This window comes from Natrix helvetica, assembly GCF_964273705.1.
Source record: "Natrix helvetica genome assembly, chromosome: 16".
NCBI classification, from domain to species: Eukaryota; Metazoa; Chordata; class Lepidosauria; order Squamata; family Natricidae; genus Natrix; species Natrix helvetica.
The window spans coordinates 6,788,181-6,804,341 of NC_138563.1; the positions used below are offsets into that span (position 1 = coordinate 6,788,181).

Sequence of the window (16,161 nt, forward strand, 5' to 3'; positions counted from 1 at the left end):
CCTCCAGTCCCCTAATCCTCTTTGTTGCTCTTCTCTGCACTCTTTCCAGAGTCTCCACATCTTTTCTACATCTTTTCTATGTGTGACCAGAACCGAAAAATAACATTTAACACAGCACAGTCCTTAAAACAAAATGTTTTGCTTGAGATCTGCATAGGTGGGACTGATTGGAGTAGATTGTAAGGGTGACCCCGAAATATAACTTTGCCATATTTTATCTATATCTTAAATTATTGTATTCTCTCCCAATTCCATTTCAAATGGTACTTTGTTCCAAAATCCATTTTCAATTGCATTTGATCAAATGTCGTTTCAAATTGCTCTTATCCAATTTGAGTAATAATTTTGTTTCTGGAGCTTTGCTGTTTGATATAACTTGGATAAAGTGGCCAAGATTGAAGAAAAAATGACCGGAGAAGCCAAGTTAAAAAAAAAAAAAAGTTTATTGAAAGCTATCGGTGTCAGTAAAAGACCATATAGGCAACGTACATTTCATTATGACTTTATCTTTCCTTTTAGATATTTCGTGCTGGGAGATATCTCCACTTCCTGTGGTGCGGGGCCCATACTACAGTCATTACCATTTCCTCATTTCCTTTTCGTAAAACAAAACAAAAATATATCTATACCCTGTTTCCTCTTTCGAATATTTTTGGTGCAGGCCGACGTAAAAGAGGAAGGTTGGCACTAAAATACAGCTGCCCTTGTTCAAGGGTGCGTTTTCTCGCCTTCCTTCTGTGTGCCTAAAACATGAGTTCTTCCCGCTGTCTTCCCCAGAACATCAAAATTTCTTCGGGGTGGACGATCAGCTGGGCGCTGTGGCCATCTCCCTCCGCCGCGAAGAGAAGGAAGGAAGTGGCGGTCCCCAATACAACTACCGTCTGATCATACGCACCAGCCAGGTGGGCAGCGGTCCCGAGCACCAATGGAGGGCAGAGGTGTGGGTTGTGGGTTGTGGGAAGGAGGTGGGAGATGCCCAGAGTCTCTCTTGAGCTGCTACCTTACAAATGGTTCAGGTGGTCCTCACCTTAACAACTGCTCGTTTAGTGAGCAAAGTTACAACACCACTCAAAAACAACAACCCAGCAGACTTATATACCGCTTCGGGGTCCATCTATTCCTCGCGTCGATATTTTTCAATGCTTTAAGATGGGTGAACTTCAACTCCCAGAATTCCCACAAGCAAAATAGCTATGGCAACAGCAAGTAGACTTATATACCGCTTCACAGTGCTGTTCTGACCGAGGCTTCCCAAGATCATCAAGCCCACTCCTCATCCCGATAAAACCCCTTTTACTTAGGTTAAAGGGAATTCCTCTACAGCAAAGTCCCAGCCAAGAGTCTTTCGAGAGATTTCACAACTACAGACCTTTATCAGGCTGGGAGAGCTGCCAGGCCGATATCTTCTAAACTCCATGCTGTAGCAGCAATTCCTTGGCAAGACGTCAGGAGCAGATCTTCACCCTAATGGATTGAACTCCTGCAAACTCCACTCCCCTTTCGCTCCTCTTTATTCGCTATGGGAGGGGCCATTCACCGTCCACCTGTGCCTTTACTCCCGAGTCAGCCCTTGTTCCTTAGCTGCTCCCTTCTCCTGGTACATGCGCACATCGGGAACAGGCTCCAGCTGTTCTTCTGCCCCATTGATCTCCGTCTCTGAAGGCAGCTGATAACTGTCGGACGGCCCTGGCCCCTTCTCCGCCTCCGACACAGAGCCCTCCTCAGAGCCTTCCCCAGACTCCAGGATTGGCCCAGGTTCCTCCCCAACCTCCTCACTCTCCGAATCTGCTGCCAGCATCAATATTTTTCAACTTCGGATGCTTTGCGACAGGTGAACTTTTCCCCCCTCCACCAATGACCTCTCGTTCTGTCCCTCCCAGCTGCGGACTCTCCGTGGATCCATTTTGGAGGATGCCCTGCCTCTCACCGCTCGCCATGCCTCTCCCCGGGGCGTCCCTCCCAAGAAGCTGCTGGAGCACATCATGCCGGAGCTCAGCCTGCCGTGTTTGCGTCTCGCTTCCAACTCGCCGAAAGTCCCCGAGACGTTGCTGAAGTTGGACGAGCAAGGGGTAGGTTGGATGGGGCGTTTTGGAAAAATTGGGCTGGGGCTATAATGCTGTCAGATACCTGGGCAGGTATTCCTCAAAGCGATGACCTTGTGACTCGTTTTTGGTTTTTTTAATAACTTTTATTGAATGTTTTAATCTTGAAAAACAGAAGGAAAAACACCACAAGAAAAAACAAAACACAAAACGTACATAACAATATAAAGTAATTATACAGCCTTCTGTATCGGCATTCATGTTTAGCCTTTATAGTTCTGATAAATAAATAAAGGGAGACTAGTATAGATCTATTTCAAGCTATTTAGCTCTCATCAGCTAGCCATACCCTTACTGGGATTTGAACCTGGGCTGTATTACGTATTAGGCAGGTGTCTTAGCCACTATATATATAGTTTTTATTAAGCATTTTAATCTTTAAAACCAGAAAGAAAAACATAACAAGAAAAAACAAAAAACACAAGACATATATAACAATATAAAGTAATTATACAGCCTTCTGTATCGGCATTCATGTTTAGCCTTTATAGTTCTCCATTCTGCATTGCCTTCCTATTGATTTTACCTTGTCTAATAATATAATAACAATAGTACTGATTTGATTGTTCCTATCACCATTATATTTACATTCTCTATCTTCTGTTTTGGCTTCTGTTTTCTAGCCACTTATAAATTTTATTCCATATTTTATAGAAATCCGATTCTTTTAGTTCTATTGTCACTTTGTCCATCTCTGTCCATTTGAGTACTTTTCTAATTATTGTTTCGTCTGCGGATGTATTGATTTTTTCCCCAATTTTGTGCGAAAGCAATCCTGTCTGCAGGGAGTATGTGTATGATTGTGTATTGAGATTGTCTATCCATTTTTTGATCTAATAATCCTAATAAGAATGCTTCTGGTTTCAGTTCTATTTTTCGCACCGTAATTCCTTCCAAGCATTTCCGAATTTTGCACTAGTATTTCCTTGGGATGAGGCACGTTCCACCACATATGGTAGAATGTCCCAGACTTGTGGCTACATTGCCAACATTTGGGGGATAAATTTGGGTACATTTTGGCCAATCTCTCTGGAGGCAAATGCCATGTATAAAACTCTCGTCAATAGGGTAACCAATGTCGCCAACTCCAATTTAGTTTTATAGTTTAGTTTATAGTTTTATCGGATTTATATGCCGCCCTTCTCCCAAAGGACTCAGTTTACAAGATTTTTTGTTTTCGTGGCGGCCATTAAGTGATACAACGGTTTGCTTTTTGTGCGCTGGTTTTTTTTGGGGGGGGGAACATCATAAAGTGTGATCGTATGATTGCGAAACACTGCTAATGTCAATTTAGCCTAGTGGTTAAGGCATTATGCTCGAAAGCAGGAGACTGTGAGTTCTAGTCCTGTTTTAGGCATGAAAACTGGAGAAGGTGAATTCTAGTCCCAACTCGGGCGTGAAAACAGTAGGTGACTGTGCCAATCACCAGGAGACAGGGAGTTCTAGTCCCTCTCCTTTGGGACAGCGCCTCAAATACTGGAAGACTGTTGTTATATCACCCCTGATTCCTCTTCTCACTAGACTAGCTGTACCCAAATCCTGCAACCATGGACCTTGGAGGTCTTCTAGTCCAACCCTCTGCTCAGGCAGGAGACCTTATACCATTGTGGACAAATAGCTGTCCAGTCTCTTCTTGAAAACCTCCAGTGATGGAGCACTCACAACTTCTGGTGGCAAGCAGTTCCACGGGTTAATTGTTCTAACTATCAGGAAATTGGAGCACAGAATAGTTGGAAGGGACTTTGGAGGTCCTCTAGCCCAACCCACAACCTCTAGTGGCAAGCCGTTCCACTGATTAATTGCTCTCAATGTTAGAAAGCTTCTCCTTAAATCCAGGTGGTTTCTTTCCTTGGATTAGTTTCCATCCGTTGCTTCTTGCCTTGCCAGCCATCCGTTTCATTTTTTGCTTTCGTTTCTTCGATTCTTGCAGCTTAGTTTCCAGCGCAAAGTCGGGATCCTGTATTGCCGGGAAAAACAAGGGTCGGAGGAAGACATGTATAACAACGAGAAGGCTGGGCCCACCTTTGAAGAGTTCCTGAACCTCTTGGGGGAGCGAGTCCGCCTACTCGGCTTCGACAAATACCGTGCGCAACTGGACAACAAGAGTAAGTGTTGGGTATGATCAGCTGCTGTAAGTGTATGTACACACAAATCCACATTGACACCAACTCGGGCCCAGGGTTATGCACAGTCAAATCCCTCAGCTGGGCCCGCCTACCCGCCTTGCGTTTTACGGACCTATACCATCTCCGCTGAGTCGCTCGGCGAGTTGATTGTCGCGCTTCCGCTGTTTTCCTGCCCAGGAGTAATTGCTTTGGGGCATGTCCACCACATATGATAGTATGAGCCAGAGGCTTGCTTACATTTAGCCGATCTAACTTGAAACGTTTTTGCCAGTATTCTCGGTGCAAAGTACCATCGATAAAACATTCTACACAAATTTTCCTTATGGGCAGTCGACATTGTCAATTTAATAGTTCCATCCCACAATTGCTGCCATTTATCTAAGGGTAGCTCGGGGGCTAAGACGCTGAGCTTGTCGATCAGAAAGGTTGGCAGTTGGGCGGTTCGAATCCCTAGCACCGCGTAACGGAGTGAGCTCCCGTGACTTGTCCCAGCTTCTGCCAACCTAGCTGTTCGAAAGCACGTAAAAAAATGCAAGTAGAAAAATAGGAGCCACCTTTGGTGGGAAGGGAACGGCGTTCCGTGCGCCTTCAGTGTTGAGTCATGCCGGCCACATGACCACGGAGACGTCTTCGGACAGCGCTGGCTCTTTGGCTTTGAAACGGAGATGAGCAGCGCCCCCTAGAGTCGGGAACGACTAGCACAGATGTGCAAGGGGAACCTTTACCTTTATGTTTATTGTAGACTCAAAAATTTCTAGCCCAAGAATTGACTGAATCTTCCACGCTGCAATCCGAAAGATGGTTCCTCCGATTCTTTCTGCCTGTCACGGTTTTCTTTAAAGCAGGCTGTCTTTAAAGTTACCAAAACAATCTTTCCCTTGCCCCTTCGTTGCAGACGACTCCACGGGGACCCACTCCCTGTATACCACGTATCAGGACTACGAGATTATGTTCCATGTCTCCACCATGTTGCCCTACACGCCAAATAACCGCCAACAGGTGAGTGAAATTGCAGAAGAGAAAGCAGAAAAAGCGAGTTGCCGATCTGAGACGCCAGGCGAGGGGGGAATGCTTCCTCAGATAATCTGGGATTGTCTGGTGAAAATATCAAACTGTTGTGAGGCAGATCAGGGACGTTCAAAAGTATGGGTAGTCCTCGACTTATGACCACAAAATGGAGCCTGACCTCTCTGTTGCTAAGCGAGAGAGTTGTTAAGTGAGTTTTGCTCCACTTTACACTTCTCTGGCCACAGTGAACCGCTGCGGTTGTTAAGTTAGTCACACGGTTGTTAAGGGAATCTGGCTTCCCTGTGGATTTTGCTGGCCGGAAGGTCGCAAAAGGGGACACAACAATCGTCGTAATTATGAGTCAGTTGCCAAACGTCTGAATTTTGATCACCTGACTGGATACTGCAGTGTTGCAAGTGCCAAACACGCTCGTAAATAAATCACTTTTTTCAGTGCTGTTGTAACAGTGAATCATCACTAAAGAAATGGTTGTTTAAGTTGAGGACTGCCTGTATTACAGGGTCTGTGTGACTGGTGTCCATAGAATAGAAATACAAAATAAGTGGAAATAGAAATCGAGTAGAGATAGAATGGAATAAAATGAAAATAGAGATAGAATAAAATAGAACAGAATAGTGAGTAAAATTAGAATAGAATAAAATAGAATGGAATGAGATAGAACAGAATATTGAGTAAAATTGGAATAGAATAGAATAAGAATTAGAATTAGAAAGAATAAAAATCGAGTAGAGTGGGATGGAATGGAATAGAATAGAATATTGAGTAACATTAGAATAGAATAAGAGTAGAGTAGAATAGAATAGAATAAGAATTATTAGAATTAGAAAGAATAAAAATAGAATAGAATGGAATGGAATAGAATATTGAGTAAAATTAGAATAGAATAAGAGTAGAGTAGAATAGAATAAGAATTATTAGAATTAGAATTAGAAGGAATAAAAATCGAGTAGAGTGGGATGGAATGGAATAGAATAGAATATTGAGTAAAATTAGAATAGAATAGAATAGAATATTGAGTAAAATTAGAATAGAATAGGAGTCGAATGGAATAGAATAGAATAAGAATTATTAGAATTAGAAGGAATAAAAATAGAGTGGGATGGAATGGAATAGAATAGAATAGAATATTGAGTAAAATTAGAATAGTAGAGTAGAATAGAATAACAATTATTAGAATTTGAAAGAATAAAAATAGAATAGAGTGGGATGGAATGGAATAGAATATTGAGTAAAATTAGAATAGAATAGGAGTAGAATAAAATAGAATAACAATTATTAGAATTAGAATAAAAATAGAATAGAGTGGGATGGAATGGAATAGAATAGAATATTGAGTAAAATTAGAATAGGAGTAGAGTAGAATAGAATGGAATGGAATGGAATTATAGAACAGAATAGGAATTCTTTATTGTCCAAGTGTGATTGGCTACACACAAAGAATTTGTCCATTCGTTAGGGCACGCCAGGCATTGCCCTGTCAGCTGACGATGGCCAGCTGACTTCGGCGTTCGTTTGAGGCTGGTTTTTGCCCTCCAGAGGCTTCCTTGAAAAACCAACCCTATGAACAAACCAGAAGTTAGTCAACAGACTTCCGGTTTGCTGGTAGGGCCGTTTTTCGCCCTCCGGAGCCTTCAGGAGGCTTCCCTGGGCAAAAAACGGCCCTACAAGCAAACCGGAAGTCACCGTTCCCGAACTTCCGGGTTCCCTGTAGGGCCATTTTTCGCCATCTGGAAGCTTCAGGGAAGCTCCTGAAGCCCCCAGGCGGGGTGGGGGAGCACGCCCATGCGCGCTAGGGTCACACGCATAGCACGGGAGCCCGAAACAGGTTAGCCATCACTGCCGTAAGCGGTTTGACATCCTCTCTCCCTTTTTCTTCTTTCCTTCCAGCTGTTGAGGAAACGACACATTGGCAACGACATTGTCACCATCATCTTCCAAGAACCGGGAGCTCTCCCCTTCACCCCTCGCTTGGTTCGTTCCCAGTTCCAGCACGTTTTCATTGTGGTCAGAGTACACCATTCCTCCTCGGATCATACCACCTACAGGTGAGGATGGGGGTGTGGGAGGGGGGGGAAGCGCTGACAAAGCCGTCCTGTTTTCAAAGTACTTCTGAAACGGTATAGGGTTTCCTGCCTAGGCAGGGGGTTGGACTAGAAGACCTCCAAGGTCCCTTCCAACTCTATTATTGTATTGTATTGTATTGTATTGTTTATAGTGTGATTTTTTCCTGGATTGCCCTGACTTCGAAAGAATTTTAATTGTGGTCTAATCACCCAAAGATCACTTGCAAACCGAAGATTGGATTGGATTGGATTAGATTAACAGAGTTGGAAGAGACCTTGTAGGTCATCTAGTCCAACCCCCCCGCCCAAGCAGGCTTCGGTTTGAGTTGATTTTCACACTTGGGTAGACACACAGCAATGTTTCATGCAACTAACTCATGCGGAAATTCTTGGCAGTTCAAATCTTGGCATAGCCATTCGTCTGTCTTGACGTTTAAATAACATCAGCTGGAGATAAATTTACCCCAACCTCCCTCACTTCATCGTGCTAAAATTCACTTTCACATCTGCTTTTTTAAAAAAAAAAATCTGCGCATAACTGGCAGGGTGTAAACACAGGAACTGGAATAGATCATGACCTTTCCATAACTCTTGTACACTTCTCTGACCTGTGTCTTGTGCATCCCCCTTACGTCCCTTTTGCACCCTTATTGTGCTCCTGACTCACGCCCCCCCACAACTCTGGGATGTTGTGTTGATTAAATGTTCTCACTATCAGGAATGTCCTACCTTAATCCCAGGTTGAATGTGTCTCTAATGATCTTCCATCCGTGATTTATTCTCTCGCTTTCTGGTACTTTGGAAAATAAGTAGACCCATCTTCTTCGTGACATCTCCTCAAATATTGGAAGGCTGTTGCCATGTCACCCCTGGTCCTTCGATTCCCTAGACTAGACAAACCCAATTTCTGCAACCATGGACCTTAGAGGTCTTCTAGTCCAACCCCTTGCTCAGGCAGGAAACCCTATAGCGTTTCAGATAAATGGTCATCCAGTCTCTTCTTAAAAACAACCAATGATGAAGTACCCACAACTGGCAAGTGGCAAGCTGTTCCGCTGGTTAATTGTTCCCACTGTCAGGAAATTCCTCCTTAGTTCTAAGTTGCTTCTCTCCATGATTAGTTTCCACCCATTGCTTCCTGTCTAGCCTTCAGGTGCTTTGGAGAATAACTTGACGCCGTTCTGGCATCCCCTCAGATATTGGAAGATGTTGCAGATTAACAGAATGGGAAGGGACCTTGTAGGTCATCTAGTCCAACCCCCTGCCCAAGCAAAAGACCCTACACCATTTCTGACAGATGATAGTCCAGGCTCTTCTTGAAAGCCTCCAGGGATGAAGCTCCCTCAACTTTGGAAGGCAACTTCTGTTCCATGGGTTGGTGGTTCTCACTGTCAGGAAATTCCTCCTTGTTCCCAGGTTGAATCTCTCCTTGGTCAGTTTCCATCCATTATTCCTTCTCTGGCCTTCAGGGGCTTTGGAGAATAGCTTGACCGTCTTCATCCTCTCTGTGGCAGCCCCTCAAATATTGGAAGATGCTCTCCTGTCTCCCCTGGTCCTTCTCTTCCCTAGACTATCCATGCCCAGTTCCTGCAACTGTTCATCGTATGTTTGAGCCTCCAGTCCCCTCATCATCCTGGTTGCTCTTCTCTGCATTTTTTCTAGAGTCTCAAAATCCTTTTTATAATGTGGTGATCAAAACTGAATGCAGGATTCCATGTATGGCCTTACTAAGTGGAGAAAAGGGGTGGCATGTCCTTAGTAGCACTCCGGTTTTAGGCAGCCCCCCCCCCTTCCAAATCATTGCAAAAGACCTACAGGGTGAAGACAATTCACAATTTCTTTTTTATTTGATGCTTTTGATAACAACAACCCCCCAAAAAAGGCCATAATCTTCTGTTGATTCACACTTTCGCATGTGATGTGTTGGAAAACTTTGCGCGCACAAAGTTGGTCTCTCGGTCGAATGTGATGTGGTTTTTAGCGTGATTCAGACATCGTTTGCATCCTGACTTCTGCACTTATGGGAAATGACTGTGCCTTTGTTTTTGTCAAAGTGTGGGGGTTTTGGGGTTTTTTTTTTTTTTAAATAGTCCTGTCTGGAGTGCGCAAATTATAAGAGAGTTTTCAGGTTCAAAACACCTCCAAATACCCTGTTGCCCCGAAAATAAGGAATAAGCCCAATCGGGCTTTGGAGCGCCTGCACTGAAATAAACCCTTTCCCCAAAAATAAGCCCTCCCCGAAAATATTGCAACACAGCAGCAGCCGCGAGGTGACCACGCTCGCCACCTCAAAAATAATAAGACCTCCCTGAAAATAAGGCCAAGCACTTATTTCGGGGGCTCAAAAGAAAATTAGACCCTGTCTTGTTTTCGGGGAAAACACGGTAAAAGTTTTGATTTGCAGCAATATTTCCCCATTTTGCAGAGCTGAAATAGAATAGAGTAGAATAGAATATAGGAATAGAAAAGAAAAGAAAAGAAAAAAATAGAATATAGGAATAGAATAGAATAGAGAAATAGAATAGAATAGAATATAGGAATAGAATAGAATATAGGAATAGAATATAGGAATAGGATAGAATAGAAAAGAAAAGAATAGAATAGAATATAGGAATAGAATAGAATATAGGAATAGAAATAGAATAGAATATAGGAATAGAATAGAAAAGAATAGAATAGAATAGAATATAGGAATAGAAATAGAAATAGAATAGAATATAGGAATAGAATAGAATATAGGAATAGAATAGAAAAGAATAGAATAGAATAGAATATAGGAATAGAATATAGAAATAGAATCGAATAGAATAGAAAAGAAAAGAATAGAATATAGGAATAGAAATAGAATAGAATATAGGAATAGAATAGAATAGAATATAGGAATAGAATAGCATATAGAAATAGAATAGAATAGAATAGAATAGAATAGAATAGAATAGAATAGAGGGATAGGATAGGATTATTTATTGGCCCAGAAGCAGTACTTCACCACTGTGGTACTTTTAGGATATCTGGGATACAACTCCCAGAATCCCCTAGCCAACCCCATCTGGAGAATTCTGGGAGTTGAAGTCCACATGGCTTAAAAGTTGCCAAGTTTGGACACGCATGGTCTAAATGGTTAAGGCACCAGAGCTAGAAAGAAGGAGACGGTGAGTTCTAGTCCTGCCTTAGCCACGAAAGCTACCTGGGTGACTTTTTGGGCCAGTCCTCCTCTCTCCTCATCTCCCTCTGGGCCTACCTCACAGGGTTGTCATTATATGGGGGGGGGGAAATAGGAGGAGGAAGGTATGTGGGATAGGTATTCCCTCCCTCGATATTTTTGGCAAACGAGTCAAGGCAGGTCTTTAAGAAGATGTTGGATAGCCATTTGTCTGGAACGGTATAGGGTTTCCTGCCTAGGCAGGGGGTTGGACTAGAAGACCTCCAAGGTCCCTTCCAACTCTACTATTGTATTGTAATCAGAGCAAAATTAGAATTCTATGAAACCTTCATTGGCTTCAGTGAGTTATTAAAGACATGATTTGCATGTAATCTATTTCCTATCAGTAGAATTTCACATTTTGATTGTGGTTCTTTTTTTTTTTTTTTTTAAAAACTTTCCGTGACTTGAGAAAGTTCCTCCTTCCTCTTATCTTTGCTTCCATTACGCACGGAAACGATCGGGGTGTTTTTTTATTTTGGTTTTTTGAGAATGAAATGTGCAACGAATTGCAGTCCCGTGTTCCTTTGCAGGAGGAAAAATAAAAAAAATGAGATTCAAACCAACTCAAATGCCTCGTTGTGGCGTTTTTGACGTCGCTGATGAAAAGTTAACCACAAAAAAACCTGCCTAATTCATGTCCCAGATACGTTGAATTGCTTGCGTTTCTTTGAGTGAGAAAGCTGTGTTTTTGGAAAATACCCATATTTTCCTCTGTGGTCATTTCGTGCATGAAAGAAGCTCTTTGTGTGTATAGATCATACCAGAAGGGGATTTCTTGAAAGCTTTTTTTTTTTTTTTTCCAAAATGCGTCTGTTCTTAAGAATGCTTTCTTAATGTGGACTAGAAATCCTTTCATGCATGTACATGCCTGGAGAAGCTGCCTTGGCCCTCTTACGGAATTAATGTTTCTCAGAAGGCAAATTGATCAACAGCACTCATACCCTTAGATATTATTTATTTGTTGATTTTATTTATTTATTTAGCTTGTCAAACACGTACGAGATAACAGGTATAAGTATAAACACGGACATGAACAAAGGAAGTAAATACAGACAAATACAGTAGGACAGGGACATTAGGCATGTTGGTGCGCTTATGCACGCCCGCTTTACGGACCTCTTAGGAATGGGGTGAGGTCCACAGTAGACACTTTTAAGGTTGAAGCTGTGGGGGGTTTGAGGATGTAACAACGGAGTCGGGTAGAGCATTCCAGGCGTTAACCACTGTGGCTGAAGTCGTATTTTCTGCAGTCGAGTTTGGAGCGGTTTACCTTGAGTTTGTATCTATTGTTTGCCCGTATATTATTGAGGTTGAAGCTGAAGTGGTTTATTTTAAATGTATGTATGTATGTAAGTATTTGTGTTACAACCCCTGCTATGTCCAAATATGGGAGGGAACTCACTACTCCCCCTTTCTGTCTATCGGCTCACTGAAGGAGACCATCCAGGCAGAAAAGCATATTTTTAATGTTGCCTTTTTATATTTGTGTTGCATTTGTGCTGATAAATAAATAAAGGGAGACTAGTATAGATCTATTTCAAGATATTTAGCTCTCATCAGCTAGCCATCCCAGTAAGGGTATGGCCCTGTGGCAATGGGACTTCAGTTAACGGTAACCAGATTGTGGCCTTTAAGCAGTGTCCTTGTGCTTTATGAACTGCATCTCTTAGCGATGAAAAATTCTGGCCCTCATTGCCATCAAGAGTAACTGTATCCCGTTTTCCCCAAGCAGGAAAAGACAGGAAGCTGTTTGCTTCTGCTCTTTGGCAATTACCGATAGACTGCCCCTGAATCTGGAGGATCAAATGCAGACGTCACCAATTGTTTAGAATTCCTTTACAGCTATTCAGTCTGTTGGAATCTTCCACCGATCAAAGCTGTGCAATGAAATCCCGTTTTACAAAACAAATTGTGCTCCAGGAATCCGCTGTGAATGCGATAGTAATCTCATTTCCAACTTTTTTTCTTTGTACACCATAAAAGAGGTTGCATTCATGTACAGAACACAGCTGTCTCTCGTACGGGTGGTTGTTGAGTTACAACCTTCTCATTTAGCGACTGTTGGTGCGGTGGCCCAGAGGTGGAGCACCTGCCTCACAATCGTTTCGATTCCAGGTAGAGGCGGATATTTCTCTCTGGGCACGATGAGAATAGATCTGCTGGAACACAACTCCGCTATGGCAAACTGGAAGGGCATCTGGCCAGTAAAGTTTTCTGCTAGCTCCCTTCAGTTAGCCAGACTCCACCCAGCAAGTGGTTATGGGGTCATTAAAACATGAGTGTGATTTAGTGACTGTTCAAAATTACAAGAGGCAACTGGATTTCCTTGTTTTTCCCTGAAGACGTTTCGCTTCTCATCCAAGAAGCTTCTTCAGCTCTTGAATAAAGCCCTGAGACTCTCCACAAGTCAAGTTACAACAGCACTGAAAAAAAGTGACCATTTTTCACACATATGCATTGCATATGGTCCATGATATGGTCCATGATATCAAACAATTGGCAACTGGCATGTACTTAAGACAGTTGCAATGTCCCCGGAGTTGTGTGATCCCTTTTTACGACCTTCTGACAATGGGGAAGCCAGATTCGCTTAGCAGCGGTGTTACTAGCTAAACAGCTGCAGTGATCCACTTAACCAGTTTGCAAGAAAGGTTAGCACATAGAAAGTGGGATAACAGAGTTGGAAGGGGCCTTGGAGGTCATCTAGTTCCACCCCCTGTTCGAACAGGAGACTAGCCTATACCATTTCAGACAAATGTTTGTGAGATGTCTCACTTAAGAGCAGGAATTTGGGGCTCGGTCGTGGTCATAAGTGGAGAGCTACCTGTATCTTGGTTCTTGTGGTTTTAATTTGGAGCTTTTGCAGAATCTCCGTTCCTGCAGTGCCCACTAGGGGGCGCTGCAGGACCAGCCATGAAATTCCACCAGACAATTCTTTTAATCTTTTTTTTTCCTTTAATTTTTTTTGTGTACCTTTCCTCTGCTAGCAAACACACACACACACACACACACATACAAAGGTTTAAATTTTTAAAAAAGGAAAGAGACTGTAGAATACAGGTAGTCCTCGGCTTACGACCACGGTGGAGCCCAGTATGGCTGTTGCTAAGCGCAACATTTGTCAAAAGTGGGTTTTGTCCCCTTTGACGACCTTTCTTGCCCCTGTTCTTAAGTGAATCACTGCAGTTGTTAAGTTTAGCCACACGGTTGTTAAGTGAATCTTGACTTGGCTGGTCAGAAGGTCGCAAAAGGGGACCACAGGATTGCAACGGTCATAAATGTGAATCAGTTGCCAGGTGTCCAAATTTTGACCACGTGACCAGAGGGGTGGGGGGGATGCTGCAGTGGTCGTAAATTGTGAAAAGCGGTCGTAAGTCTCTTTTTCCACTGCCGTTGTAGCTTTGAATAGTCACTAAACGAACTGTTGTAAGTCAAGAACTGCCTGTATAGTTATTTTCACGACATGTTTGACAGATGGCCTGTAGCTTAGCTGCAAATTTGATCATTTCAAAAGATCTTTGGAATAGAATAGAATAATTCAGAATAGAATAGAATAGAATAATTCTAAATAGAAGAGAATAGCATAGCACAGAAAAGAAAAGAATAGAATAGAATAATTCAGAATAGGATAGAATAGAAAAGTTGAATAGAAGAATAGAATAGAAGAATTTATAATACAATAGACTAGAAGAATTCAGAATACAATAGCATAGCGTACAAAAGAATAGAGTAGAACAGAACAGAATAGAATAGGAGAATATAGAATAGAAAAGAATAGAATAGAATAGTAGAAGAATTTAGAATACAATAGAATAGAAGAATTCTGAATAGAATAGCATAGCATAGAAAAGAATAGAATAGAAGAATTCAGAATACAATAGAATGGAAGAATTCTGAATAGCATAGCATAGAAAAGAATAGAAGAGAATAGAATAGAATAGGAGAATTCAGAATAGCATAGAATAGAAAAGAATAGAATAGAACAGAATAGAATAGGAGAATTCAGAATAGCATAGAATAGAAAAGAATAAAATAGAATAGAAGAATTCAGAATACAATAGAATAGAAGAATTCTGAATAGAATAAAGAATAGAAGAATTCTGAATAGCATAGAATAGAAGAATTCTGAATAGAATAGAATAGCATAGAATAGAAGAATTCTGAATAGAATAGCATAGAAAAGAATAGAATAGAACAGAACAGAATAGAATAGAAGATTCTGAATAGCATAGAATTCCCCGGAGAGTCCATCAATAACCATTTTCCTTCTCTCGTCCAGCGTGGCAGTCAGCTGCACCGAGGACATCCCGCACTTTGGGCCTTGCATTCCTGCCGAGAACTGTTTCCTGAAGGGTCCGGCTTTCCGGGACCTCCTGCTCGCCAAGGTGATCAACGCCGAAACTCCGCCGAGCGATCGGGCAAGTTCCACGCCATGGCCACCCGGACGCGCCAGGAGTACCTCCGCGACCTGGCGCTCAACCACGTCACCACCAGCACGTTGGAGGCCTCGACTTCCCGCCGGCCTCTGATCACTTTGCCGGCGGCCAAGAAACGCGAGAAGTCTAAAGTTCCTAAGGGAGCCGAGGCCCACAGCGCCGGTGCTTTGGTGTGGGGCGTCTGGGCCCGGGATGGGAGCAAAGACCCCAAAAGCAAGACGTTGGATCTCCGGTGCCTGCTGGGCATCTCCTCGGAGTTTCTAGTCCTCATTGATGCCCGCGAGAAGAGAGTGGTTTTTAACTGCTCGTGCCGGGATATCCTGGCTTGGACTTATTCGGAAAGTTGCACCTTGGACCTTTATTACGAAACTGGGGATTATATTTGCATGCGTGTGGACGAGGGCCAGGCTTCCGATATTCGCGATATCGTCCATCGGCTACAAGTATGCTTTTGGGGGGCAAATTTGCCTTTTTCTGGGATTTTTTTTGGTGAGGGGGAAAAATGTGGTTCCTTATGGAATTTTAGATCTGCGTGGGCTTACGGTTCTTCCTTGCCGGGAGGCATTGCACTCTCCACATGCTCAGAGGCGATCTGGTGTGTACAGGTAGTCCTCAACTTACAAGAGTTCATTTAGTGACCGTTTGAAAGTTACAACAGCATTGGAAAAAAGGGGACGCGGGATGGTTTTCTCACTGATAATCTGAATAAAAATTCAGATGCTTGGCAACTGACTCGTACTTACGACGGTTGCTGTGTCCTGGAGTCACAATCAGGGGGCTGTGAGTTCAATCCTAGGTAGAGGCAGATATTTCTCTCACTGGCCACATGGAGAATATCTCTGTGAATATAACTCTGCATTGGCGACAGGAAGGGCATCTGGCCAGTAAACACATAGCTGCATTTAGTTGCCCAGATTCCACCCCACAAGGATTATGGGGCCTCACAATCAGGAGGCTTTCAATGCTAGATAGAGTTAGTTTAGTTTAGTTTATTTGGTGCTTCTAGACCGCCCCCTCTCCCCAGAAGGGACTCGGGGCGGTGTACAGTCCATAGAGAATATCACAAAATACAATAAAATAAAATAAAAATAAAATAAAAATAAAAACAATAAAAAAGTTAAATATGTACAGTTTGGAGGAGGTTAAAATACAATTAAAAGAACTGTACAAAGCTGATATAAATATAAGTTTTAAATCCTA

General features: G+C 42.6%; 1 protein-coding gene across 1 annotated transcript in view; it reads left to right on the top strand.

The window, feature by feature from the left end:
- Nucleotides 1-16,161, top strand: part of LOC309399803 (uncharacterized protein) — a 45,826-nt gene that overhangs the window by 15,215 nt on the left and 14,450 nt on the right. The window contains 7 exon segments of the mRNA XM_081967915.1: nucleotides 778-902; nucleotides 1,881-2,069; nucleotides 4,033-4,207; nucleotides 5,124-5,227; nucleotides 7,145-7,302; nucleotides 14,805-14,920; nucleotides 14,923-15,450. Of these exon segments, the coding sequence (XP_081824041.1) occupies nucleotides 778-902; nucleotides 1,881-2,069; nucleotides 4,033-4,207; nucleotides 5,124-5,227; nucleotides 7,145-7,302; nucleotides 14,805-14,920; nucleotides 14,923-15,450 (1,395 nt within the window).